General features: G+C 42.7%; 1 protein-coding gene and 1 pseudogene across 4 annotated transcripts in view; one reads left to right on the top strand and one right to left on the bottom strand.

The window, feature by feature from the left end:
• Window positions 1-26,421, bottom strand: part of plxdc2b (plexin domain containing 2b) — a 351,187-nt gene extending 324,766 nt beyond the window's left edge. The window contains exon 1 of one of the 4 annotated variants that reach the window (XM_059638778.1): window positions 26,180-26,421. Coding sequence is in view for 3 of the 4 variants with exons in the window: in XM_048551267.2 (XP_048407224.2) it covers window positions 25,690-25,804 (115 nt within the window). In the remaining variant the exon portion in view is untranslated. Of the gene's footprint in view, window positions 1-25,689; window positions 25,998-26,179 lie in introns of those variants that run through there. The other 3 variants (XM_048551267.2, XM_048551286.2, XM_048551277.2) reach the window with 3 other exon arrangements.
• LOC125447711 (eukaryotic translation initiation factor 1b-like) lies at window positions 16,800-17,204 on the top strand (annotated as a pseudogene).
• Window positions 26,422-26,740: the final 319 nt, after the last annotated feature.

The following is a 26,740-nucleotide window of genomic DNA, read 5'->3' as shown; positions in this document are numbered from 1 at the left end:
TACAGAGAACTGTAAGTAAAGTCGCCACAACATTGCAGATGGTTAAAGCATCTAGCTCCAATATCTTGAAATAAGGAGAGAGGGACTTGCTTCTTGAATCTATTCCAGATTCAAGTTCGCCCAAGAGATCAAACTATTGGCAAGTCACCTTCAATGACAGGTTTCTTTCAAGACCTTCACTCCATCCAAAGTGTCAACTCAATTATTAAACATCAGACCGGCACCAAAACAAAGATCGAGTTAAATTTCATGTTTACAATTCATGTCTAAATCTTTGTCCAATTTTGCATTCGCACTATACTGTGGGTGAGTGCAGTGAAACAGCTGTCATGTTTTCATTAAGCTCCAGGGCAAATATGCAAATTAAAATTCCCTTCTTAATTGTTGAAAGCTTGCTGTTGCCTTTGTAAAAATTGACTCAATCACTATGAGGTTAAGAAAATAGATGCATCTGCACGTAAATATACTGCACACAGGCAAATAAAGGTAAACACCTAGGGCAGAAATTATCCACTGCTTTGAGCAGCATGGGCAATGGTGAGAAAAGAGGAAAAATACAGCAAGTATGAAAAACAAATTCAGATTTCCCTTTTGGGTTTAAACAGCAAGTTCTGAATCTAGCTAACAAGAAACAAATATCTCTCATCTTTTCAATGGCACTCCCAATTTGCCCCTCTTTCTGATAAACTCAATGGCACAATTCTTGACATAAAAGTCAAAGCAGCTACCAAGCAGCAACAACTCCCTGATAACAAAGTGTGAGGCTGGATGAACACAGCAGGCCCAGCAGCATCTCAGGAGTACAAAAGCTGACGTTTCGGGCCTAGACCCTTCATCAGAGAGGGCGATGGGGAGAGGATTCTGAAATAAATAGGGAGAGAGGGGGAGGCAGACCGAAGATGGATAGAGGAGAAGATAGGTGGAGAGGAGACTATAGGTGGGGAGGTGGGGAGGGCATAGGTCAGTCCGGGGAGGACGGACAGGTCAAGGAGGCAGGCTGAGGTTGGTAGATGGGAAATGGAGGTGCAGCTTAAGGTGGGAGGAGGGGATAGGTGAGAGGAAGAACAGGTTAGGGAGGCGGGGACGAGCTGGGCTGGTTTTGTGATGCAGTGGGGGGAGGGGACGAGCTGAGCTGGTTTTGGGATGCAGTGGGGGAGGGGAGATTTTGAAGCTTGTGAAGTCCACATTGATACCATATTAAACAAAGTGACAATTCGCCAGAAACACAGAGATCACTCCTACCGGGTCAATTCAGACACAGGATACACACACCTCGCATGCAACTACATGGACTGCTTCATACAGGTCTTAGCTTTCTTAATGTTCACTCACTTGTTGTGATGTGGAAGCTGCCAGGCTCTCTGGCTTGGATTGCTGTTTAGCACATAGGTTCTTTAGGGACTGCGAGACTGTTTGATATTTTTTGTTTAGTGCAGAGAGACAGGTAGTTTGTCATGGTTGGGAGAAATAAACAGTTAAAAGAGATGGACATGATGCAATAGATGCAATATCAATATCACACCTACAGCATGTACCAGCAACCTACGTGACAACCACATTGTACATGTTTCAACCAAATGACCATGTTTGAAAGTCAAAAGACACCAGTGTGAACAGGGGCTGTGGCAATTAATGACTGTTGTCAAATGCATTCAAATTACGGGTCCAGGGTATTAGCCGTGGTCAAGCAAGCACTTCGTCTGACCAGAGCCCAGGGATCTATGTCCTTGCAGTCTAGGGACTAGGCCACGGTCAATACTGTAGCTCAAATACAACCAGCCCAGGAGCAACAGGGATGTCAGTCAAGCTACTGTGGAGCCACCTGGCCAGCCAGACAGAACAGTCCTGGAAAGTCAGTCCGTGGACTGCTCCATGATCAATCCTACAGATTTATACATTGTTGGCTGCTGGAAATCTCAGCCCACTATTATCGCAGTCTTCACAAACATTTAGAATTTTAATCAAAGTAACAAAGGCCCGTGTTTGCCAAAAACATAACAAAGAACTGTGGTACTACGTATCTGAAACAAAAACAAAAATTGCTGCAGAAACTCTGGCTGTTAGATAGACCCGTGCTGCTAAAAACCACCGTCACACTCATACAAAACAAGTTAGTGTTATGAGTGAGGGGAAGAAAAATAACTGGGGAAGCAGTTCAATAGCGCCAGTCTTCAGGATTAGATGGAGATGTGCCTTCACCTTCCCAAATCCTTCAGTTCTTTCACTTCTTCATAAAAGAATCGGACAGATTGCTTCACGAATCATAAAGTCTCTAACTTATTGGTTGTATGCAAGAGCTTAGAGCAACTGGTGGAGAATATAAATGGCTCTTTTCAGGTTTTTAGTACATTACTGGGGAAAGAAACACACCATCTGCTTTTCCAACAGTCCAAAGGCTTCTGCCAGAAACACACACTGTTGTTACCCAGGAGCCAACTGAATAATTTTTATCGGACTGACTGCCACTGGCATTCACAACTGACACAAGTTCATCAACTACATTTCATTTCCAATATACCTCCCAGTCCTGGCCTGTCTTCAAACAGCTTCCTGGTCTGTTTGAACAAAACGGCACCATACACATGACTCATAACGAGTTTCAGTAACTTGCATTTAATTAGTACAGCAATGTCTTCCACAGTGTTCCTGTTAGAACAATCCTTCTCAATTTACAATCAAAAATACGCAAAAATAAGAAAATGTGGTCTTCACAGTGTAGAACAAGCATGCTGCTTCTGCAACAAACATCAGGGTAAACTTGCAAAACTCCAGCTTCCACCTCCATAGCACAGAGGCTGCTGTGTCACACCGGAAAATGTCACTGATTGATATTGCTGGGAGGGCTCAGAAGTACCATTACTGTTCAGTTTCTGATATTCTACACAGACCAGCAGCTCACAGGTTGGAGATGGAGCCTGTGCTCCAAGCAGCACCTGGGGACCTGAGCACCATCTCCCAATCCTCAATTCACAAATGCAGTTTGGATCTAACTGATAACATTTTCTCCAGGGCACAGCCCGTCATTTCCTTCCCCTGCAATGAGGACAGTCAAACAGCCCAGGCAGCGGGATTCTCCATAATTGCTGTCTTCACCCAGTTGCATGATGCTATAGCTTACTTTGACAGTGCCCTATCACCACCCTGCACAGTTTATCAACTGCTCAAATTACCTCTGACCATCGATGCTAAATTACGGAGGTCTACACCAGATATCCTTCGACTCTTACATATCAGGGAACTCACGGATTCCCTGCTTCTTCCAAAATTCTTGGGTCATTCAGCAATGGCTGCTGGGAGACCAGGGCTGCCCTTTCCAATCATCATAGTTCACACATTTTCAAATCCCACAAGACAAAGATATAACAATGCCCCCACTTTGACCAGGGCTACAACGGAACAGATTACAGGACACCATAAGGTGAATTCTGACACTTGGGCCACTCTGGCAGGGCCTAGCCAGAAAAGGATACACTGTATCGTTGAAGCATGCTGTGCCCTTCACAACTAGAGACTACAAAGTAGGTATGCTCTAAATGCAGAGAAAGTGGGGGATCAACAGTAATGCTCTGAGAATGAGGATAAAGTTAAGGATCAGGGCAGTGACCAGGAGGAACCTCTATGGGGCCACGGCAAAGCAATTCATTGTCAAGCATAATAATCTAGACGTAATGTAATTGCTGCCCACTATCAACATGACTGAACAGGGTTTGGGCTTCCTTTAATTATAACTTAGTTTGTTACATGGCAAGAAGCCCCTGCACACTTAAAGTACTGTGGAATAAAAACTGAAAGAACTGTGGATGCTGTAAATCAGAAACAAAAACAGAAGTTACTCGAAAAGCTCAGTATGTCTGGCATGATCTGTGAACAGAAATCAATGTTAATGTTTTGGGTCTGGTGACCTTCCTCTGAACGATGATAGCTAGGTCTCCTCGGCACTGGGGAAATGAAGCATAGACTGAGTGACTGCTTCACAGAATATCTACATTCTGCCCACAAAAAAGACTCTGAGCTTCCAGTTGTCTGCCACTTTAACACACCACCCTGTTCCCTGGCCAACTTCTCTGTCTCAGGCTTGCTGCAGTGTTACAGCGAAGGTCAGCACAAGCTGGTAGAACAACACCTCATTTTCTACTTAGGGGCCCTGCAGCCTCCTATGCCCCCTAGAAACTCCCACAGCAATACATTTTATTTCAAGTAAGTTAATGGAGTCAAATGAGTAGATGTTCAGTGAGGCTTATGGGGTCTGATGGGCTCCCACTCAGAGAAAAAAGGTGAGGGTCTTTAGGCTGTCCTGGTGGGTGATGGAACTATAGAGGAATTGGATACACAGAATGGAAAGGAGAAGACTAGATCAGGAAACTAAAAGCTGTTAAAAGTGGTAGAAGGCTTTGAAAGAGATACAAATGTAAGGTGGGAACACACTGACTGGTGGATAGGAAGAAAGCAAGTATATGAACACAACAATTTAATCAGCCATTCCTAGGCTTGCTTTGTTTAAAATGCCTCTTAGTTTAAACTAAATAGACCACAATAGCTTATTTAAAAATACATTAAAACTTTATTGCATAATTGTATCTTAACATATCAAAAGCTATTTGGAGGCTCAAGTTATTTAAACACCCTCCAATATAGGTCAGTTATAGTTAATATGATCTAGATATACTGTAGAGAAATCATTAGCTGTTAATCAGTTTTCAATTGCACAGCTAGAATGGGAATCTAAAGCATTTTAAAATGAATACGAAAAGTTGCTTGAATATTTCATTAGACAAGAATACAATTTACAACCAACATTGTGATGTTTAAAAGCAAATTTCCCCCTATTTTGATCAGCCCTGCGCTTTTATTCATGTGCATTGCAGTGTTTTTTCCAACTGAAAAGGTACCACAGTGCAATGAAAATGTCACATGGTTTCCTGTCAGTGTGTGCTGTCCTACTGTCTACCATAATGTAAATGGCGCTGGCTGTTAGGGGGAAACATCTAACCACCTCCTGCTTTAAACTGATTGACAAGCACTTTTCTTCGAAACTAAAATTAACACTTCCTACTATTTCCTTTGTGAGAACACCCTGGCTGGGACTACTTTGAAGTTTCCAAACATTTGGCTGAATTTCAAATGCTAATGGATTTCAGCACAGTACATACAGTCATAGAGTCGTAGAGCTGTACAACTCATCTATGCCAACAAGATATCTTAATTAATCTAATCCCATTTGCCAGCATTTTTGGCCCATATCCCTCTGAACCCTTCCTATTCAGATACCCATCCAGATGCCTTTTAAATGTTGGAAGTGTACCAGCCTTCACCACTTTCTCTGGCAGCTCATTCCGTACACGCATCACCCTCTGCGTGAAAAAGTTACCGCTTTTTTCTCTACAAAGGCTTTCCACTCTCACCTTAAACCTGTGCCCTCTAGTTTTGGATTCCCCCACCCTGGGGCATAGACCCTGTCTATTTACCCTATCCATGCCCCTCAAGACTTTATAAACCTCTGTAAAGTCAACTCTCAGCCTTTGATGCTCCAGAGATAATAACCATGGCCTACTCAGCCTCTCCCTATAGCTCAAATCCTGCAACCCTTGTAAAGCTTTTCTAAACCCTTTCAAGATTCACAGCATCCTTCCTATAGCAGGGAGACCAGAGTTGAATACAGTATTCCAATAGTGGCCTAACCAATGTCCTGCACAGCCACAACATGACCTCCCAACACCTATACTCAATGCATTGACCAATAAAAGCAAGCATACCGAACACTATCTTCATTATCCTATCTACCTGTGACTCCACTTTCAAGGAAATATGAATCTGCACTCCAAGGTCTCTTTGTTCAGCAACACTCCCCAGGACCTTACCATTAAGTGTACACATGTTCTATTCATCTAAGAATGAATGGCCCTTTCACACATTGAGAGCCAGATTACTCCAATGTTGGATTGTTGGAAATAAAAACAGAAAATCCTGGAAAATCCCAGCTGGTAATGCAGCATTTGTGCGGGGGGAGAAAGAGAATTAACATTTCAGGACTGTAACATTCCATCTGAACTGGAAAAAGTTTAAGACCTAATAGATTTTGAGCAAGGTGTGAATGGAACAAAACAAAAATGAATGGCAAGGTATTTCAAATGTTGTAGCAAAGAGTGAAGCTAACTGTTTCATGCTGAGATAACAAGGTGTAGCGCAGGATGAACACAGCAGGCCAAGCAATACCAGAGGACCAGGAAGGCTGATGTTTCGGGCCTAGACCCTTCTTCAGAAATGGGGGAAGGGAAGGAGGATCTGAAATAAATAGGGAGAGCGGGGGAGGTGGATAGAAGCTCTACACCTTGTTATCGCGGATTCTCCAGCATGTGCAGTTCCTACGATCTGTTTCATGCTGATACTGTACAGTACCAACATGGGTGGGGTTCATACTAACAGGATGCTGCTATCAAGCCAAAAGGACTTCTGCTTATCACCCAGTGAGTAATGCGGTCTGTAAATATCAGCGTTACTGTAGTGCTAGGTATGTAGGCTGTACATCCAAAGGGATCGTGGATCATGTCAAACAGCATACCACTTTGGTTGTCATGTTAGGCATTGGCTGAATGAAGACAGCCCATTCTTACTCAGCCTCACACCAGCCAACGTTAGATATGATTGCATGATTCAACAACATTCGCTGGATAATCCTGAATGTGTGAAGAATTACCCTGACAGTGAATTTAAGGTTGCCACTTGGGCTCACAGGGGGGCATGTGTGCCCTTCAAGCTACGTACATTAAGGCACATAACCTCATTCTTTGCAAACAGGAAAAACACATAAACACACTGCATCTGTTTCATATCAAAAACATGGGTCACAGCCACTCTCTGGTTCACATCACAGGGCAATACCATGACCAATTAGAGTCAAATTGCCTGGTTTAAAATTTAAACAAAGTCTGGAAGTCAACTGTCAGTCATCATTAACTGTTAAATTTGCCAATGCAACACGCTTTTTTTTCTTTTATTAACTCAAGGGATGACGGCATCGCTGGCTAGGCCAGCATTTCACAGAATCCCTATAGTGTGGGGACAGGCCTTTTGGCCCAGCAAGTCCACACTGACCCTCAGAGCTCCCACACAGATCCATCCTCCTATAAGCCACCTAATCTACACATCCCTGAACGCTTTGGGCAATTTAGCATTGCCAATCCACCTAGCCTGCACACCTTTGGACCATGCGAGGAAACCAAAGTACCTGGAGGAAACCCATACAGACATGGGGATAATGTGTAAACTCCACACAGACAGTCACCCAAGGATCAAATCAAACCTGGGCTCCTGACACTGTGAGGCAGCGTGCTAACCACTGCGCTACTACCACTGTGTGTTCCCCATCCCCAATTGCCCAAGGAGTAGTTAAGAGTCAACCACATTGCTGAGGATCTATAGTTACATGTAGGCCAGACTGAGTAAGGATGACAGATTTCCTTCTCTGAAGGACATTAGTGAACAAGACAGGATTTTTCAATGATCCACAATGATTTTAAGTCATCACTAGACCCTAAATTCCAGATTCTTCTTTTAAAATTAAATCTAAATTCCACTATCTACCACGGATGGGATTTGAACTCATGTCCCCTGAATATTGGTTTAGTTTCTGGATTAATAGTCCAATGATTCCACTAGGCCATTGCCTCCCTCAGAAGTACCTGCATTAATCACAGTCCACGTGACAATCAGTTTGCACTCTCCTCTCCTACAGTATAAACATTGGTTTTCCTTTTGCTTTGCTACTTATTTTGTTCTGTTGAACCAAGACAAGGCTCAAGTGGCAGAAAAGGAAACAATGTGGGGGCCAAGGTTTAGAGTCTGAAATTAGTGGAGTCAATTTTGAATTCACAAAGCTGTACAATCACTATCTGAATTGTTAGGTGTTGTTCCTGAAGCTTACATTGAGTGTCACTGGATCAGTACATTAGGACAGAACAAAATTGACAGCATGTAAACAAGGTGAAGTATTAAATCAACTGGAAAGTGATGATAATGCTTGTGGGCAGAATGGAAACATTCCACAAAGTGTGACCCCATCCGTATTTGGTCGCCCCAGTGTACAGGAGACCACATTATAAGCAGCAAACACTGTATACTGGACTGAAGGAGGTATAGATCACTTTTTTTTCATCTGGTTGGAGCATTTTTCACCATTAGATGGTGAAAGCTTTATTTTCAACTGATTCTGCACAGAATCAGAGGAATGTATATCATGCATATTGAATGAGTGGCTGTAAAGAATTCATATGGCAATAGGATGGGGGGCTCGGTTGAGGTTTAGGCAGCCTTCAAAGACGGTTAGGTTCTGGGGTCCAGTTTTAGGAAACTACAGCAGACCTTTACATACCTGATCCCACCCTCACGCGCCATTAGATCCTGTAAACAGTAGCCCACTCTAGTGAGAAAAAAAATCAGGCATCAGTTGTGTGATTTGTCCCAAGCCTGGAAAAACATTTGACCCATCAGACATGCTTTTTTTCCCCTCAACCATCTTGTGCTCCTTTAACATGCTCACCCATCTCTTATTCTTCAGTGCTTAGGAAAATGTCAACAGGAGATACTAAATGGACCTGCTGCATCTTTCTCCCTCTAACAGTTCAATGTTCTTTTCATCTAGTCTTTTCCTGTCCATCATCTTCACATATTCCTGTATTAATTACGCAGAATACCTCACTGGAAAAAATGGTTGTCCCCTTTCCTCTGTACAAAATAGTTTTCCAAAGATGTTTTCATCAGATTGCCATCCTAAATAGGTGAATTGGTAATGCTTTCATTTCTATACAATACCCCATGTGCTGTTATCTGCTCCCAGCTCATGGCAAAGGGGGACAGTCAGAAAGTAGTTAGTCAGTTCGACCTATGTTGTTCTTTAACCTTAAGATGAGCAATATTCCTCATCTATTGCTCCCAAATATCTGAATGCATTCTCCGTGGAAGATAAATTAACCATGTATCCAGGAATGCCTGAGTGTAAACATATTGATAGTGAATTTTTACACTTCAGGCACAAAAAAATGCTCTCATCTGTCAGAAACACTATTGATCATGGGTTTTACATCACCCCTGCCCAGCCTTGTGCTTACCCAACAATACGTCAAATATATCATTGCTTATAAAACCTGTACCTATAATGCAAAACACAACAACAGGAATAGGCTATTCAGCCACTGAAGCATTGCTTCTGGTGGTACTTGAAGATCAACATTTGTACAGTTGATAAGACGCTAGAATTAAAAATATAAAACTTCTGATAGGTTTGGGGGGTGGTTATGGGGGTGTTAATTATTGTGGCACAGCGGCGGTAGTTTCCCTATCTCTAAGCCAGAAGACCCAGATTCAAGTCTTATCTGCTCCAAAGCTTCATAGCACATTTGAATGAGTTGATTAGAGGTATCTCAGAAGCATGGACGAGAGAATCATGACTCTGTGTATTTAGGGTGGGGGAAGCGGAGACAGTGTTGGCCAGTCGAAGCAGCAAGAGATATTGTATTCCACCCAACAATCGGAAGTCTCAGTTTTGTATGTAAAATGGCAATTGCATAAAATGTGGAACTGATGGTGAGAATGTTGCAAGATCACCATTTTAAATATCCCAACATGTTCCTGCAATGCAGAACAAGAAATACATTTGTCAACAGAAGCTAAATATGGAACGCCCAGCAGTTACTGTGCTCTTAGTACACGTCAAAGCAACAGACACGAAAGGGAGTTAGTTTTCTCTGATGTAGCAGTAAATTTCAACATTGCAATGCAGCAAACAACTGAAATAATAATATACAGGGATAGATCCACATTAAAAATAAACTTTCGAGGGCATACCTCTCATTTTTGTCAACAAGTGCACAGTGCACTAGAGATTTGGAAGGTGATTGGTAAAAGGATGTAGTTATTGATCACTGTGACTGCTGCAATGTTTATGACAGTACTGGGCCTTAAACCATAAATGTGTGTGGTGTCAGTAAGGTCAGCAGAAGATGGAGTACTATAATTTGTTTTTTAAAAGATTTGTAGAAAGGCATCAAAACTGCATTTACCTTCCCAAAATCTCATTGTTTCTACTTCCATTTTTCACATCTGCAATCCATAGTAAGTAAATTGGTTTGGATCTGAAGGTTTTAGTTAAGTTCAAGAGTCCTTTCAACTTCAACTCCAAAAACAAGCTTAGCCATTTTCAGCACCAACTCAACACCTTTTGTTGCCTTTCACCAGGTAATTGTCACATCTTCATTTTTTTTTTTGTTTATGTTGCACAGAATCCTGACAGTGTGGAAGCACAACATTCAGCCTATCAAGTTCATCCCAACCCTCCAAAGAGAATCCCACCCATATCCACCTCATCCCTGGAATTCCACATTTCCCATGGCTAACCCAAACGTCCTGGACACTATGGAAAGTTTAGCACAGCCAGTCCACATAACCTGCATATCTTTGGACTATGGGAGAAAATTGGAGTGCCCAGAGGAAACCCACACACAGACAGAATGTGCAAACTCCGTACAGATAACTGCCTGAGCCTGGAACCAAACCCACACGGTGTGAGGCAGCAGTGCTTACCACTGAGCCATGGTGTTGCCCTACAACAACAGGGAGAAATAAAATCTCACAAAAATAGCAGAATGTGTGTGAAGGAACGATCTAATGTTGTGAGTTGCTTGCAGCAGTGAATGGCTGAGCAGAAAAGATGAGGAATTTATCTGAATTAGTCTATTTCAAAGGTAGAAGAAAAGTCAGCAGGCTGCAAAATAAGCTGGCCGACCTCCTTGCTCGAATTTTCATTCTGATCTTGGATTGTGTTCCCTGCAGAAATGGCAAATCACAAGCGGTAATCTACAGCTTTTGGTCCAATATATGATGTACGTTGGATTTTTTTTACGGAATCTATGAAATTATGAATTTTAACACAAGAAAGGAGAACCAAGATTCACCTTTTTACCAAATATAGAGAGGCCTTGGGTTCAAAAACACGTCTCCCATTGAACAAATTCCCCATTTTATCTTCAATGCCAGGAATTGAGAGGATGCACTCAAGGAGGAAGTCAAATCTACAGCATGAACCATCCTCAGCCACTTCAAAAAGGCTGATCAAACACAGAACTAGACAAACCTATGAAGTCCCACCTGTTTTGGATAAGCCAGTGTTGCTTAGAACCTGAAGCTTTACAAGTTATAAATGCATATTGTTCGAGTAAATCCTTGAAGCAATTAGCCACTTTGTTTCTACTGTTCATCAACAAGAACCGCTATTAAATATTTTAGTGGCAAAGTGGACAGAATCACAGATCACAATGCCTTGGACACTGGCAACATTCACAGAAAATCCAGGAATATGTGGTCAGAAAAAAGTACAACTTATACACCCAATTTGGCTTGAATATGAGAAGAGTGCTGGAATGCAGCTCCCAAAATAAATGGGAACAAACTGCAAAAAACCCCTTGTAGTTAAATTATATGTTTGTTGTCTTGATAGTGAAACTATTCACCAACAAGTGAGCTTCTATTCTTCAAAGTAAGCAATAATTAAGAGACGAACAAAATGCTACTGGAATCATTCAGCACACATCAAGATTAAAACATAACACTTGATGGATAACATCACATTACTGGCTTGACACTCCAGTGCTCTCATTTCCAGAAGGTTCAAAAAAGGTTGCTAGGATATCCAAGGTATTGTCCCTCCACATTATTTCATCCAAAGCTTCTGCTTAATTTTATGATGGGACATAGGGCTCCTAATGAATTTGCCAGAGTCTGTTCTTACAAGCAGGCAGGCAAGGGAGGAAAAGAGACCACCTCAATTCCAGCCGCACAATGCTGTACAATAAGAACACACAAAGATGGGATGAATAGCTACTTATCTCCTGCCAGCTTCGCCAGCTATTTACTTGTCAAAAATCAGAAATAGAAAGCCTTGTTGCACTTGTGTACTATACTTCCATGCCTAATGACAAAAAATCTTCACACTGTACATTTGCATTTAAAAAAGGAACCCATTATTGTAAACATTACTTACTATGTATCGTGAAGGTGCTTGAGTTTGATATGGTATCACATTGACATTTTGCTGCATTCACGTTATAAACAGGATATTAGAAGGTATGATTACAAAAGTGAATTAAAGATAAACATCAGCAGGCAACTCTTATGCAAGTGTACTGTGACAGATATTTTTAAACTGTAAACTTTAAAGCATGCCAAAATAGAACTAACAATATTTACACCCCAGTCTAAAACGACAGTGCTTGTGAGCTGTGGTAGTTTAGTAAAAGGTGGCTAACCAAGCCTTTCATGGATAATTATGAAAATTAAATCAAACACATCCACATAAGGTTCCATGCACAAAGTGTACTTCATATATATTACACTTTACAAGGGAAGGAATCACATTTTTTTTGCTGGATTTCATGAAAAATATCATGGGTGGAATCTCACATCGGCTGGGAGAATCATGCGAGACATCCAGCTAGGCCTTAGTCACCATTGGATGCAACAAGTCACATGTTTCTACAGACATCTGGACATCAAGACGACATTCTCGCTCGTGAGTGGCAAAAGTGAGATCATCTCTCGCAGTCACCTTCATTATCACTTAGTCTCACCTCACTAATATGCCCCTGCTATTCTATCACACACTGGATAGAAACTACACCCTGGACATTCCTGATGTCAGGACCTGACCACTCCAGCTCACTGCTTGCTCCTCTGGACCTTCATGTTGGAATCCGGTAATGGGTCAAGGAGCCTTCCATGGGCAGAGGTCGCACACATACCGCACCCACAGGCACTGGCACCTGACAGTGCCGGCCTCATTATGTCACCATGGCTTATTTCCAATCCACTTACAGCATGCTTTCACACATCAGTGCTTGCCTTTAGAACACACCAGCAACTATCATTGAAAAGCTCCTGGAAGGACACTTAGTGTGCAGTGACAGACAATCAGTGTACAAATTGGACAAGGGCATGTCTCAGGGCTGCTTGCCTGCTCTCTCTCTCTCAGTGCACAATCACTTAGTACCTACACAGATGCACGCAGCATTCCTGCCTTTCCTTCTTATGCCATGGCCTCTCAGCCAGAACCTAAAGGCTTGCCTTGCTGCTTAGTGCAGAATCAAACCCAGGCAGCTTGGAATGTTTGTAATATTGTATGTTCCCCTCCCTAACTCCCCACCTACATTCACCTTCACTGATTCTAACCCCGCCTCTTTGACCTGTCTGTCTCCTCTCACCCTATCTTCTCCTTTATCCATCTTCTATCCGCCTCCCCCTCTCTCCCTATTTATTTCAAAATCCCCTTCCCCTCTCCCATTTTTGAAGAAGGGTCCTGACCCGAAACGTCAACCTTTCCTGCTCCTCTGATGCTACTTGGCCTGCTGTGTTCATCCAGCCTCACATCGTGTTATCTCAGCTTGTAATGTCGGTTGGCAGCTATCACTCAAGAGGGTGGAATGGCAGTTCTACAGCAAAGCATGACGTCAATCGCGGACTAACAGCATGGGCCAGCTGCCATGAGCTAACATACAACATGTGCTTCAACTAAATGTCCTATCTCAAAGCCTAAGGAGGTAGTGGTCAGTTGACACAAATGGGTTGTTGCAGGTCAGGAGACCCCAGTGCAGTTAGTCAAGGGAAATATCTGGTCACACTCCAGGGGCTTGGTCAAGGTCACTCGCCTGCTTGAGGAGGCCAGGATGAGGGGTTCCAAACAACTACACCCTGGGGACATGGCCATAGTCAGTCCAGATGGTCAAAAGGAAGGCAAGTCTGGGGGAGGGGGCTGGCGAGAAGCAAAATGAGGAAGCCCTTTGGATATTAGGGAGATCAAGGCAGACAGTCTGGGGAGTGCCAGACAGAAAGGGACACAGCGGCTCCAGTTGGGTGGAACCAGAAAACAAGTTACCCAATAAAAAAAATGAAAGAACCACGGATGCTGTAAGTCAGGAATGAATGCAGAAGTTGCTAGAAAAGTCCAAATTAATGTTTTGGTTCCAGTAACCCTTCCTTCGAAGCAAGTACATCACAAGTTAGGTTTCTGTCCTCAATCTGATAACTGCTAAAAACTAGGAAATTAGCTGAGATTTTGCCCAGAGTGGGCACAGTCAATGTCAGTTTGCTTGCCTAAAAACCTCAGGCCCCACTTCTGTGCGACAGCACATCTTTCATGGGCAGGGTACTGGTGTGCTCATCACTGTTAATGCGCCACCACAAAGTTGCAGGGAGATGCAGGGAAGAACCAATACGCCCAGGGCCAGCAGTAACTTGCTGAAGAAACGAAACAGCCTCCACTATGTGAAAGATGGCAGCTGCAGAGCCCCATAAGGTGCAGTGGAGACAGAAAAGCCAGATCAGTGAGGTAGTCAGTACAGACTGAGAACAGTGCTGCTGGAATGGGAGCAGTGACCTGAAGGAATGTCTGGCTATCTTATCCTGGTGGACATCAAGATGACGGCTGCACTGGAGTTGTGTGTGACTGGCTCTTTCCAGGGCACCATGGAGGATCTGTGTGGGATCTCTCAATCAAGTTCATTAAAGATGGTGACCAATGTCATTTGTACCAGATCACACTGGTTGACTTGTTTCCCTATGACAAGGTCAGTGCTCCAGCCCAAGCAGTAAGCTCTGTATCATAGCTATATTCCCCCAGGTATAAATGTAGCAAAATGTAGATACTGCTTGTTAGATTCCTGTTCACTCTTGACGTTTTTAAATAAAAGTTAATGTTTTGCATCATTTGAAGATTGTACTGTCTGTGAAGGTCCCTAAGGTGCTGGGCTACAGTGGGTACTGGTGAACAGTAGCATAGACTAAGGGAGGACTGCAAGAAGGGATGTGATATGTTGGTGAGTTGCATGGCCTGGTAGTTAAACAGCAATTAATGTAGGAATATGTAGGTGAATGTGCAAGGAAGTGTCAGCCATGCCATCTGTGAATTGTGAGGCATCCTGGTTTATGGCTGCTGTGCCACTCCTTTGATGGTGAAGGGCAGCTCTGGGCTACCAACTCCACGTGCAACTCCAGGTGCAAATCCAGGATTCACAGAAGGGGCTCATGCCTGATACATTCTTCCAGGACAGGCCAGCATTGGCGAGTTTCTCTGGCTACAGTGACTGGTCAAATTGGGCTAGTATCAGACAAGAGGAGTGCCATATGCAGTTAATAGATAGATGGAGCGAGAAAGTCCACTGGCCTCACAGAGAGACACCCCGCGTAGAACTCCATGAAAATGGCACGTGGCCAAAATCTGGTTAAGATTCAGTCTCATAACTTAAATAATGGCAGATACTCACACCTTAACTCTGTTGGCATGCATCATGAAATTTTGCAACTCAAGACTCAATCATTAATGTCTAAGCACGTGATGTTAAATGGTACTGTTCCAATGGCGGATGAAATCAATCAATTATAGTCACAGTTATATTATGTAACGGTTTTGCTGAGTTGGTGGATCTCAACTGGAGCATCAGTCAATGTGGTGAAACCGACGTCAATATTACTTCAGACTGAAAAAAGGAAATAATTCAAACAAAACTGCTCCAATCACCAGTTGTTACTTTGTTCCTTATTTCTAGTAGAAGATGCATGCACGAAGAAGAACAGTCAAGTAAGAGGCTGCTTTCAGAGTCATGCAGGTTGCTGGCCCTTGCTGTTTGAATACAAACAGTCGTCTCCAGCATAACACACCAGCAAACACCCAGCATCTGCTGATTCCTGCCTTATCCTGATCTTCCATTTCATTTCTATTTATTTTGTCTGCAATATTGGCAAATATTTTGGAAGACTTTCAAGATGTGCAAACTATAATGGGTGATTACAGGTCTCTATCCAAGGATCACAATTCCAGCAGCTCTCAGTGCCATGCAGATTTGTGGGCAAATTAAAAATGTGCAGAACATGCCCAGATCACAAGACACATGGGAGCTAAATATGGCTCAATACATAAAACATATTTATGTTTAGAAAGAAAAGCAATTTTCCTCTTTCTTCTGCCGCAGTTTGCCACATAAACTCTGTCAAATGGCCAACCTATGCCTTTGGAGGCCCTTCGAAATCTAATTATAAGACACTTAAGGGCCTAAATACACTTCCACTCTCATAAAAAGCTAGACAGTGGGGGCTCTAATAGTGCAGTGGTAATGTACCAACCTCTGAGTCAGGAGAGATTCAAGTCTCACCTGCTCCAAATTATCTAAACCACTGGACAATGTTAGGCAGGCTGGAGTGCAGAAGCTGATTTTTATTTGAACAGGTGGGAAGGAAGGGGAGGTAACACCAAGGGTTCCCATTGCATAATTGAGGCAATCCCGCAAAATGTCACACATCCCCCCCCCAACTTTGTTTCTCCCTCACCCAGCCTCCAAAATTCTAGCCCCCAGTCCTGCTCCCTAGAGCATGCAATACCACAATACCTTCTCCTTGGCCTAAAGGCTTATATCTTCCCTTGGTGCAGTTGTCATCGATGATCTCTGTGGGTCTCCTTTCAGTTCAGGCAGTGCCCACGACTCGGTTCTAGTGTTTCTAGACAATTAGAGGTGGAAGTCAATCAGACTGGCTGGCAGCCCTGGAGGGCAGTACTTCCCATCCACTTTAATGGTACTACGATGCCACCTCCCAACACGTGAACTCAGTGAGACAAGCTTTTCAAAATTTGGTTCATTTGAGTCCAATTTTTCTTCCAGGGGAGAGTGAGGTTGAGTAGTACACTCCCCTATGTAGATATTTTAATCAACTTTTAATCAAAGTGACCAGCTTTTCAATCCCGAAAAGTCTTTCTATAATATCAAATGTCCACAAGCCAGAACCTTCAATCATTTGACCCCTTTGCTGATGTAACTAAGGGTGACGATCACCTCCTGGCAGGGACTGAAGAGTACATCTATACAAGAATTTAACAACGTAATGACAGGAAGACACCAACGACTATCCAAGGCATTGCAGATGGTTATGATAAAAAGAAGCTTATGAAAGCATTTAAAAAGAAATTTGCTTGCAATGGTACTGTGAGAGAACACCCTGAATATGGTGAATTAATCCAACTTCAAAGTGACCAGTGGAAGAACATCTGTCAATTTATTCTAGAGGTTGGCATCATGAAGGAGAAACATTTAAAGGTCTATGGCTTCCAGAGGATGTGTTTAACAGCTCCTGAAGTTTCCTGTTGCATGGCCGGTTCTTTGTATATTTGTTAGCTTATATACACACTCATATTATGCAGGAATGAATAGCTGCAGTGAATGGACTTCCCATGTGATTAGATCTCAAGAATTTAACAGCGATATGCATGACGATAGAAGAAGTGTGCTATTTAACGCATAATAAAAGTGATACAAGATGGTAATAAAATGACAGACATATGTATATTTAGCACATTTCCAATGGAAATGTTTTAGTGCTAATTGTTCTACCTAAATTTTCCTGATTTTGAAGGTTTTTTGTTGTATTAAAACCATGTATGCTGTATAAGGCAATTAACAATAAACCAACTGTGTATTCTGGAAAAAAAAATGGGGCAGTACAGTAGCTCAGTGGTTAGCACTGCTACCTCACAGCCTGAGGGACCCAGGTTTAATTGCAGCCTCAGGTGACTGGATGTGTCGAGTTTGCACATCCTCCGCCTGTCTGCATGGGTTGTACTCCCACAGTCCAAAGATGTGCTGGGTAGATGGATTGGCCATGTTAAACTGCTCTTTAGTGCCCAGGGATGTTTAGATGAGGTGGGTCAGATAAGGGGAAATGTAGGGTTGGGGGAGTGAGTCTGGGTAGGATGTTCTTCAAATGGACAGTATCGACTTGTTGGGCTGAATGGTCTGTTTCCACACTGTAGGGATTCTACGATCTTGTCTGTACGCTTTACGTTACATCTCTGGAGTAGGTGAATCCTGAATCTTTACCTGAAGAGGCCTAACACTCCCCACCAGACTTAGATTTTAGACTGGTTTAGAGTTGTTATGAAGGCTTATGGTGTGTTAGCTTTCATTAACAGAGGGATTGAGTTCAAGAGCCGTGAAGTTATGCTCCAGCTATACAAAAGCCTGGTTCGGCCACATCTGGAGTATTGTGTCCAATTCTGTTCGCTTCATTGCAGGAAAGATGTGGAAGCTTTGGAAAGGTGTAGAGGAGATTTACGAGGATGTTGCCTGGAATGGAGGGACGGTCTTAGAAGGAAAGGTTGAGAGAGTTAGGGCTTTTCTCTTTAGAACGATGAAGGGTGAGAGGTGACTTGATAGAGATGTACAAAATAATCAGACGTATACATAGAGTAGACAGCCAGAGACTTTTTCCTAGGGTGGAGGTAGCTTTTACGAGGAGACATAGTTTTAAAGTGAGTGGAGGTAGATATCAGGGAAACATCAGAGGTAGGTTCTTTACTCAGAGTGGTGGGGGCGTGGAATGCTTTGCCGGAGAGCGAAGTGGAGTCGGCCTCATTAGGGGCATTTAAGTGGCTATTAGATAGGCATATGGATGATAGTATAAGGCAGCAGTGGAGGTTAGATACACCTTAGGCACAACATTATGGGCCAAAGGGCCTATACTGTGCTGTACTGTTCAATGTTCTATGTTCTACTATTAATATTTTCTAAATTAACTTGCTCAGAGATGTTACTGCACACCTCTGGAGGAGGTGGGCCTTGAATCCAGGCCTCTTTGGTCAGAGATAATGTTCCCCACTATAAAATTCAGCCCATAAATGCAGATCATCTGTAGCAGGCATTAAATACACAACACCACAGCATTAGAAATTCTCTGCATGCAGCAGTGTGACAATTCCACTCAATACACTATCTACCACACCATGGAATAATTTTCCTGCAGACCCATCTGCTGTAGAATTTAACTGCTGTAATTGGTCATACTCATCTCATTATAGTCATTAGAAGAATAAGCTTGATTATCAATCTCTGCTAACCTGGTCTCCAGGTGGAAAAGGGTAGCACAAATATACATCCTTGATATAATTTCAACTAATATTTAACTGTCCCAAAAATTCAGGAGAAAATTAGACTAATTTATGGCTATTCAGCATTGACAAATCAACTTTTTTTTTGCAAAAGCCATACAATCAATCATATATTAACATATCGGTTAGCTGGGCATAATTTTACCTCTGTAAAAATGTAGGTTTTGAATGAGTTAAAATGTGGCCCAGTCTGTGGCATGGCTAGTGTTTGAGTATATTAGTTATCAGAAACAAATATTGCCTGTTTTAACAAACCAATGAGGAGAGAAGCTTTACAAAAGGATATTGCACACCCATATTGCTTCAGCATTCTGGCTTCTTGCCTAATTTACTGTTTGAAAAATTACTTCTTCCAATTCAAAATACAAATTCATTTACCTGTCAATCTATACATACAAAAATGTTTAATCTGTTTGAAATCAAGATATCAAAAGCATGTGAGCAAGAATGCTTACCACATTTTGCAGAGGATGAAAGAAATAGAAAATGATTTTACGTGCTGACTATCCTGCTTAATAAACAATTTCTGGCACCCTTTTGAATTGAGAATTGCAACTGATCATCACCACAGTTTGGTCTTATGCAAATATGATTACACATATAAACTTGAGCTGTGATACATTCATTAACACGATACATTGCACTTCTGTACTGGGCTTTTTCTTCCACAAGTGTCACAGTTCAACTGTTGTAGCATTCCCCATGTTTCCCACAGCTATTTAAACCAACTGCCTGAACTTCAAGTTCTCTCATTAAAGGAAAGGGAATTCAGCTGAACTTCTACATAATCCCTAATGTTACTCTGTTGTGAGCAAATACTCATCTCCCATCAGTGGCTACTGTGTATTATTCTTTAAGCATTCTGGGTAGATGAAGCCTGGGAAGAAACATCTTGTGGAGAGTTTCCCCGCCACCTGCAGTCACATCATGCAGTGTTGTTCCAGTGACATCATGGAGAGCACTGACCTAAGCCCACAGTCTCCATTCATACAGGAAGAATCCGAACAAATGTCTTTATCCTAGTCTCCCTTTCCTGGGCAACTACAAAGCATCAAACATGGGAACAACAGACAACTGAATATGCAAATGTGTTATGTAGCAATCAGATGAATACAGCCATTTAAAGTAAAACAGTGTATTTTGTAGTAGCCAAGAGTATTACGGTCTTTGTCATGTTTTACAGTGGATTCACCACAATTATATTTGGAAACTATTGAGTACCTGGTGCCAAATGGGTCAACAATTCTTTTGCTGTTAATAGGGACAGATTACGTTAATCAAGGTGGATCAACACGAGTCTTGCTCACTATTAAAATAAAAACATATTATTAGAGATGCTGGAGATCTGAAATAAAAACAAACTACTGGAGACACCCAGCAAGTATGCAGCATCTGTAGAGAGGGAAATAAATTTAAAGTTTCAAGTCCAATATAAAGTCTTGAAGTCATATCAGACTCAAAACATTACATTTGTTTCTTTCTCCACAGATATTGCCAAACCTGCTGAGGTCTTCAGAATTTTCTGCTTTTATTTCAGGTCTCCAGCATCTTCAATAATTTGCTTTTGTTTTAAAAGTGAGCAAGACTTCGACTGAACTACTGTTCTGCTCCAGGCTATCGTGGCCGATAACCCCTTTTTTGAAATATGTTTTCCCATCACAATTCCCTCCCAAAGTTGCAGTAATCAAATTAATTATATTTTCACACACTGCTTATCCCAGTTGATGTCTTTCCTGCCTCTTTAAGCCAGCAAAATTCGATAATTCGTATGGCTAGCTGACTGTACATCAGACCTAAGTAAAATAAAATGTGAATGTTTGTTTTACTGCAAGGAAATACCTACAATTCTGTTTCACCACATTAAAGAAAATAGCAGCACTCATTCTGAAGGAGTAATTGAATTTGATGATACCTCAAGCATCTTGGGATTTTTCTACATTAAAAAGACAGAATGCAGGAATAAGAATGCAAATTGTTCTAATTAAGATATCAAACTCATGAAGCATGCTTTCAGTCTTTCGAAGTAATTTTTTGAATAATTACATTACCTCTAACCAAAATTGTTATTATCCTCAATCTTTGCATCTCACACTATTATGATTATGTAGATAGCAATGAGACAATTTTGCCATTTCTCTACATTGTCTAATTATTTGTTTACACTTGCCATTGTGATTTCATAGCTAATTGCCTTTTCAAAAACCTCACACTTCAAAATGAAGTTTAGACAAACTTCAAATGTCTGGTCCATTGCAAATATTCTAAGAGACAAAAGGATGATCTGGATCAAACACTTTAACTATCCTAGTCTCCTGCTAGTGAACTTTATCACATCTACATACAGGTAGTCCTACTGAATAAGACAACTCAGCTAGTGAGGAATCATGGTTGCGACCCTATTTCGTACATTTTCTAAAGCAAAATGATAATTCTCCAACTACTTGTTGTGGACTACAATAAGATTAATCAAAAATGTAGTTAAGACAATGATCCATGTTCCTATCCTATAATTACATTCTTTAATATTTGAATTAAATGTATTTCTCAATTTGTTGCACCTGCATTTTTTTGTCTCAATATCAGCAACCTAACCACCGACATTCTAAACTAAAAGATTATCCTCCTCCCAGATCTGACAAGCAAACCAAGCTCCTCAAGGAAGTTGTAAACATTCCAGGCTAGCTGCTGAGCAAATGGATGCAGTAGGGACTGAAGCTCAAGTGCTGTCAAACATCTGTCTCGGTTGCTTTTTTTGTTAAAAAGTTTGCCAAATATCTCCGACTGATTATCCAGTTTACAAACACCTGGAAACAATATTCCTAGACCAGAAACAGCACTTCAAAGAATTGAAAGCTTCCACAGTACACACTGTTATTTCTAAAGCATTCTTCTATTTCTAGACCTTAAAACATGTTGGAATTTTACTAAGTCAGTGATTACTCAGTCTGAGCTACAACCAACCTAGACTACCAAACCTACTATTAAAACTGCACTTTGAACTTTGGCCCAATAATACAGGAAGGTTCAAGTATCTATTCACAATGTTTTGAAACAATTAGGGAGACATAATTTTGTTCCCTTCAGCACTCAACCAAACAAGATCCCCTGCTTAGCTGATTTACATATCAAAGGCCTCAAATTGTAAGAAAAAATACATTAATAGAGCAATCAAGTCCCAGACAATATAATATGTGGAAGTTCTTATTTTCTGGTCATTAACTGTTAAGCATTTATGATGATAAACTCCATTGTCAAATAGATTAGCTTGTAGCACAAGTACAGAATCAAAACCCATAGGCAGCACAGACAATATATTTATTGCTGGTAAGTTTGAAGTGTACAACATCCTTTATCCTCCTCCTGCTGCAATTAACTCTCTACAAGATGGATAGACCGTAGCAAAGGTAATGACACTATAAAGTAATCAACAGACTGAGGCAATGTTCTAGTTTTCAAATATCATTACGACCAACCTGTGGTGTCTAACATAACAAATAACATTTGGAATTAAAAGAGGTGGCAAAATCATTATTGATTGTTTTAAAACCCCATATGATTCACTAACGAACGATTTTTAGAAAAGCAAAGTCTGATATCCTCAGCCTGTATGTGGCTCCAGACTCTGGGGACACCACCATCTGCAAGTTCTTTTCTCATTCATTAATTTGTGGGATGTGTGCGTTGCTTTATTGTCTGTCCCGAGATATCTGTGAGGAGGCGAAGGTGAGCTGCCTTCTTGATCTGCTGCAGTGCATATGCTGTAAGTAGAGCTACGATGTCCAGAATTTGGACCACAAATTGCAGTTGGCTGTGGTCCTATGTATCTGCTGCCCTTGTCCATCTTGATGGAAGTGGTTGTGTGCTTGGAACGTGCTGTCTAAAAATATTTGGTGAATTTCTACAATGTATCTCGTAGATAGCCCACATTATTGCTAGTGACCATCAGTGGTGGAAGGAACGGATGCTTGTGGATGTGCAGCTGATCAAGCAAGCAGCTTAATGCTGGATGGTGTCAAGTTTTTTGAGCATTGTTAGAGTTGCACTCATCTAAGCAAGTTCCTCTCTAAGCCATTCATCACCTTCACTTGGAAATATATCACTATTTCTCCAGTTTGCTGGGTCAAAATTCTGGAACTCCCTCGAGTGTGGGTCCACTAGCACCAAATGGACTGCAGTAATTCAAGGTGACAGCTAACCACCATCACCATGTCATGCTCAATAAATTCTGGTCCATTCTTTGAAGTTCATGTCTAATTAATAACAAAAACAGACCATAGTAATGTGGCTGACTCTCAACTGCCCTCTGAAATGATCTAGCAAACAACTCAATTCAAAAGCAATAAATTCTGGCCTTACCAATACCACCCAGATGTATGTAAGAATTTTAAAAAACTGCATTTATGAATGTTCTACCCCAAATAATTTTCAACTCAATGAAAAAATGGGTCAGTGCACAACATTTCTTTCTCTAACAGATCTTCCAAGTGTTAAACTATTTTAAAGAGTTAATTTTGGCACATTTGACATTAGCAGATGTGTTAATAGCACTGCAGCCTCACAGCGCCAGGAACCCGGGTTCAATTCCCGCCTCGGGTGACTGTGTGGAGTTTGCACATTCTCCCCATGTCTGAGTGGGTTTCCTCCGGGTGCTCCGGTTTCCTCCCACAGTCCAAAGATGTGTAGGCTAGGTGGATCGGCCATGCTAAATTGCCCGCAGTGTTCAGGGGCATGTGGGGGATGGGTCTGAGTGGGATGCTACAACGGGCGGTGTGGACTTGTTGGGCCGAAGGGCCTGTTTCCGCACTGTAGGGATGCTGCCAGACCAGCTGAGCTTTTCCAGCAATTTCTATTTTTGTTTCTGATTTGCAGCGTCTGCAGTTGTTTTGCAGCTGTCCAGAATCACAGTTAACGTTTGGGGTCAAGTGACCCTTCCTCAGAACTGAGTTCCCCAGTCACTCGACCTGAAACATTAACTCTGGCTTTCTCCGCACAGATGCTGCCAGACCTGCTGAGCTTTTCCAGCAATTTCTATTTTTACCAGCTACCTGCTGCTCTGACAGTAGGCAAACCCTGCAGAATTTGATTACTTCAATCAAAAGTGCACCTTTCACTTAAAACCAAATACTTGCTTGTGTTGCTAGTCTGAAAGTGCAGCATAATGGCAAGCATTTTTTTTAAATAAAGACGGACAAATCCACGAAGTGAAACTTCCTAAGTCCTGAAGAAGGTCACTGGACCCGAAACGTTAACTCTGCTTTCTCTACACAGATACTGCCAGACCGGCTGAGATTTTCCCAGCAATTTCAGATTTTTGTTTCTGATTTTCAGCATCCGGAGTTCTTTGTGTTTTCTGATAGTTGAGCTATTTGAAGGGCTGAAAGCCTTTCCTTGTATTGTATTAAAAGTGTTGCGATACAGAGGCTGAAAAAATGCATGACATCAAGTAAAGGTACCGTGAGATCCTGCCTGGCGTTAAAATGCTGCCAAATGGACAAACACATGCATTTATCACAGTTTATTCGCTGTTGGGATAACTGGTCAAAAGAAAGCACGGTAACGAATCAGAAATACACAAATCTTGACGAGCAACACCATCCAGTCCACCTGCCAGTGATGCCAGTATGAGTGCCCGCTGAGAAACCACCGCTGCCGCACTCAATGCGGATCAACGTTCAGCTTGAAGCCAAGAACGCACCGCGCTCCCTCCCCAACCTCAATCCGGCACCACCCACCGCCTTTCTCCACACTCTCAAACTCCACACGAATCCTCAAACTCCCGGTGCACTCGGCCCCCTGACTTAGCCTGAAAGACTCGCCAACTCCGCCAGGAATGCCAAGCAAGTTAGACCTGCGGTTCGTCCATGAGCAAACTGCAGGTAGGCAGCTAGATTTCTATATTCTCTGCAAAGTGGGAAGCGTCTCTTATTCGTAATTTTAAAGGTGGTGGTGCAACGGGTTGGGGGTCAGGATGATAAATGAGCTTTGAATTGGGGAGTAATTGAAGTGAGACTGTAGAGATGATAAACGAGCTTTGAATTGGGGAGTAATTGAAGAGCCACGGTGCCAGCGGACAGCACTAGGCAGCGGTGGGGGGTCGGCTGCTGGGTTGGAGTCTCCTCGCGGTGAGAGCCCTCCACCCGGGTCTCTGACAAATCCCATGCAAACGTGTGCCGCTGTAAACACGCAGCCTAACAACGGGCTTCACGCTTCGCAGCTCTGCCGGCGTCTCTGTGCGAACCCACACACTGGGAAGGAATTGCCAGGCATGTGCGAGCCGTCAGACTGAAAACTCCTGGCTTTAACACTGAAACTTTTGCTGAACCTCGGGAAAACCAGCTCAGCAAATTCCTGCCGGCCGCCTCCGATACCTCGGGACTGATGCGCAGACTGTGTTCAAGAAAGCAAACAGATAGTGTGTGTGTGTGTGTGTGTGTAAAAGGAAGCATATCACGGCAAAACCCCCCAAACAGAGAAAACAAAAACTGCTGTTGCCTTAAAAATTTAAAAACGAAGTGCAGATGTTAGGAAAACTTCCACCTAAAGCTCCGATCCCACCCCCCCCCCGAACACATTGTCAGCAACTTAAGAAAAACGAAGGAGCAAACTTTCGAACTTGACAGTTCCTTACAGCCGCGGGGTTTTATTCTTCCTCTCATTTTTTTTGTTTTGGGCGATTTTAAATCGTTTCTTGTTGGGGAGGGGTGAACTCTCCTTACCAGTAGCATCCAGAGGTTGCTGGCTTCGCCCTAGACTGAGGTGCACCAGGTTTCCCAGGGTTACAGAGAAGCAGAGGACAGCTGCGAGGGAGCCGGCTTTCTTCGCACCCGCCATGATGATCGCCCACAAGTTTACACTTGCCGAGTCCGAGCTTGTGTTCCAGCCCCCTCTCTACAACACTTGGAGAGAGGAGAGAACAAACACCTTCTACAAAGCGACCGCTCCCCGCCCCACTTCCCAGCTGCGGAAGGGAGTGAACAAGCCAATCAATGCACAGGGTTGGAGCGGGGGGGGGCAACACACACTGGCGTGGAAATGTCAGCAACCAGTGGCCCGAGCTGCTGCAGATCGCTCCCCCCACCCCACCCCCCCAAACTCCCCCAGCAGCTCCCCGAGACACACAGGCTGATGTGAAGCTGCCCTCTTCACTTCACTGCTGCTGCTGCTCCTCTCCAGCGAGAGCTCTCCCAACACCGTGCAGCCTCTCACCGGAAGTCTTCTTCCTCCTAAATCTTCACACTGTGAGGGGCAGGCTCCATCATCTGGAGGCAGTAAGCGGTTTGTCCCCTATATCCACTGCCAGGCTTTCCACTCTCCGTAAGGAGCAGCTAGTATCTGTATGTGTGTGTCCTAGGCAATCAAACACCACCCCACCTCCCCCCATACCTCTGCAATGGCGAGCCACTGGCAGTCTAGTCTCCTCCTACTGTTTGGGTTGCTCGGCCGTCCGTCATGTGTGTGTGCTATAAAAACTCCAGCTAGTACCAGGGCTTCATCTGCGACTTGCTGTCTCTTGCACTTTGTGTGCCCGACCCTCCCAGCTCAATGGGATGGCACACGACACTGCTGCTATTTCCACCTCAAGCAGTATTTGGGTCGGAACAGAACTTGCATATTGCAGCCGTCAGTCGTGCATCTGCTTCTTTTACTTTCGCTACCTTGAATATTTTAAGCTAATATTAAACATGGAATGTTTCCAGTAATATTTACGCCGTCGCTGACAGGTGAACTGTGTTGGTTGTCTATCACAAATTCGCTTTAACAAATTGA

The sequence above is a fragment of the Stegostoma tigrinum genome, chromosome 2, assembly GCF_030684315.1.
Source record: "Stegostoma tigrinum isolate sSteTig4 chromosome 2, sSteTig4.hap1, whole genome shotgun sequence".
Classification (NCBI taxonomy): domain Eukaryota; kingdom Metazoa; phylum Chordata; class Chondrichthyes; order Orectolobiformes; family Stegostomatidae; genus Stegostoma; species Stegostoma tigrinum.
This window is presented reverse-complemented; position numbering and strand designations above follow the sequence as displayed.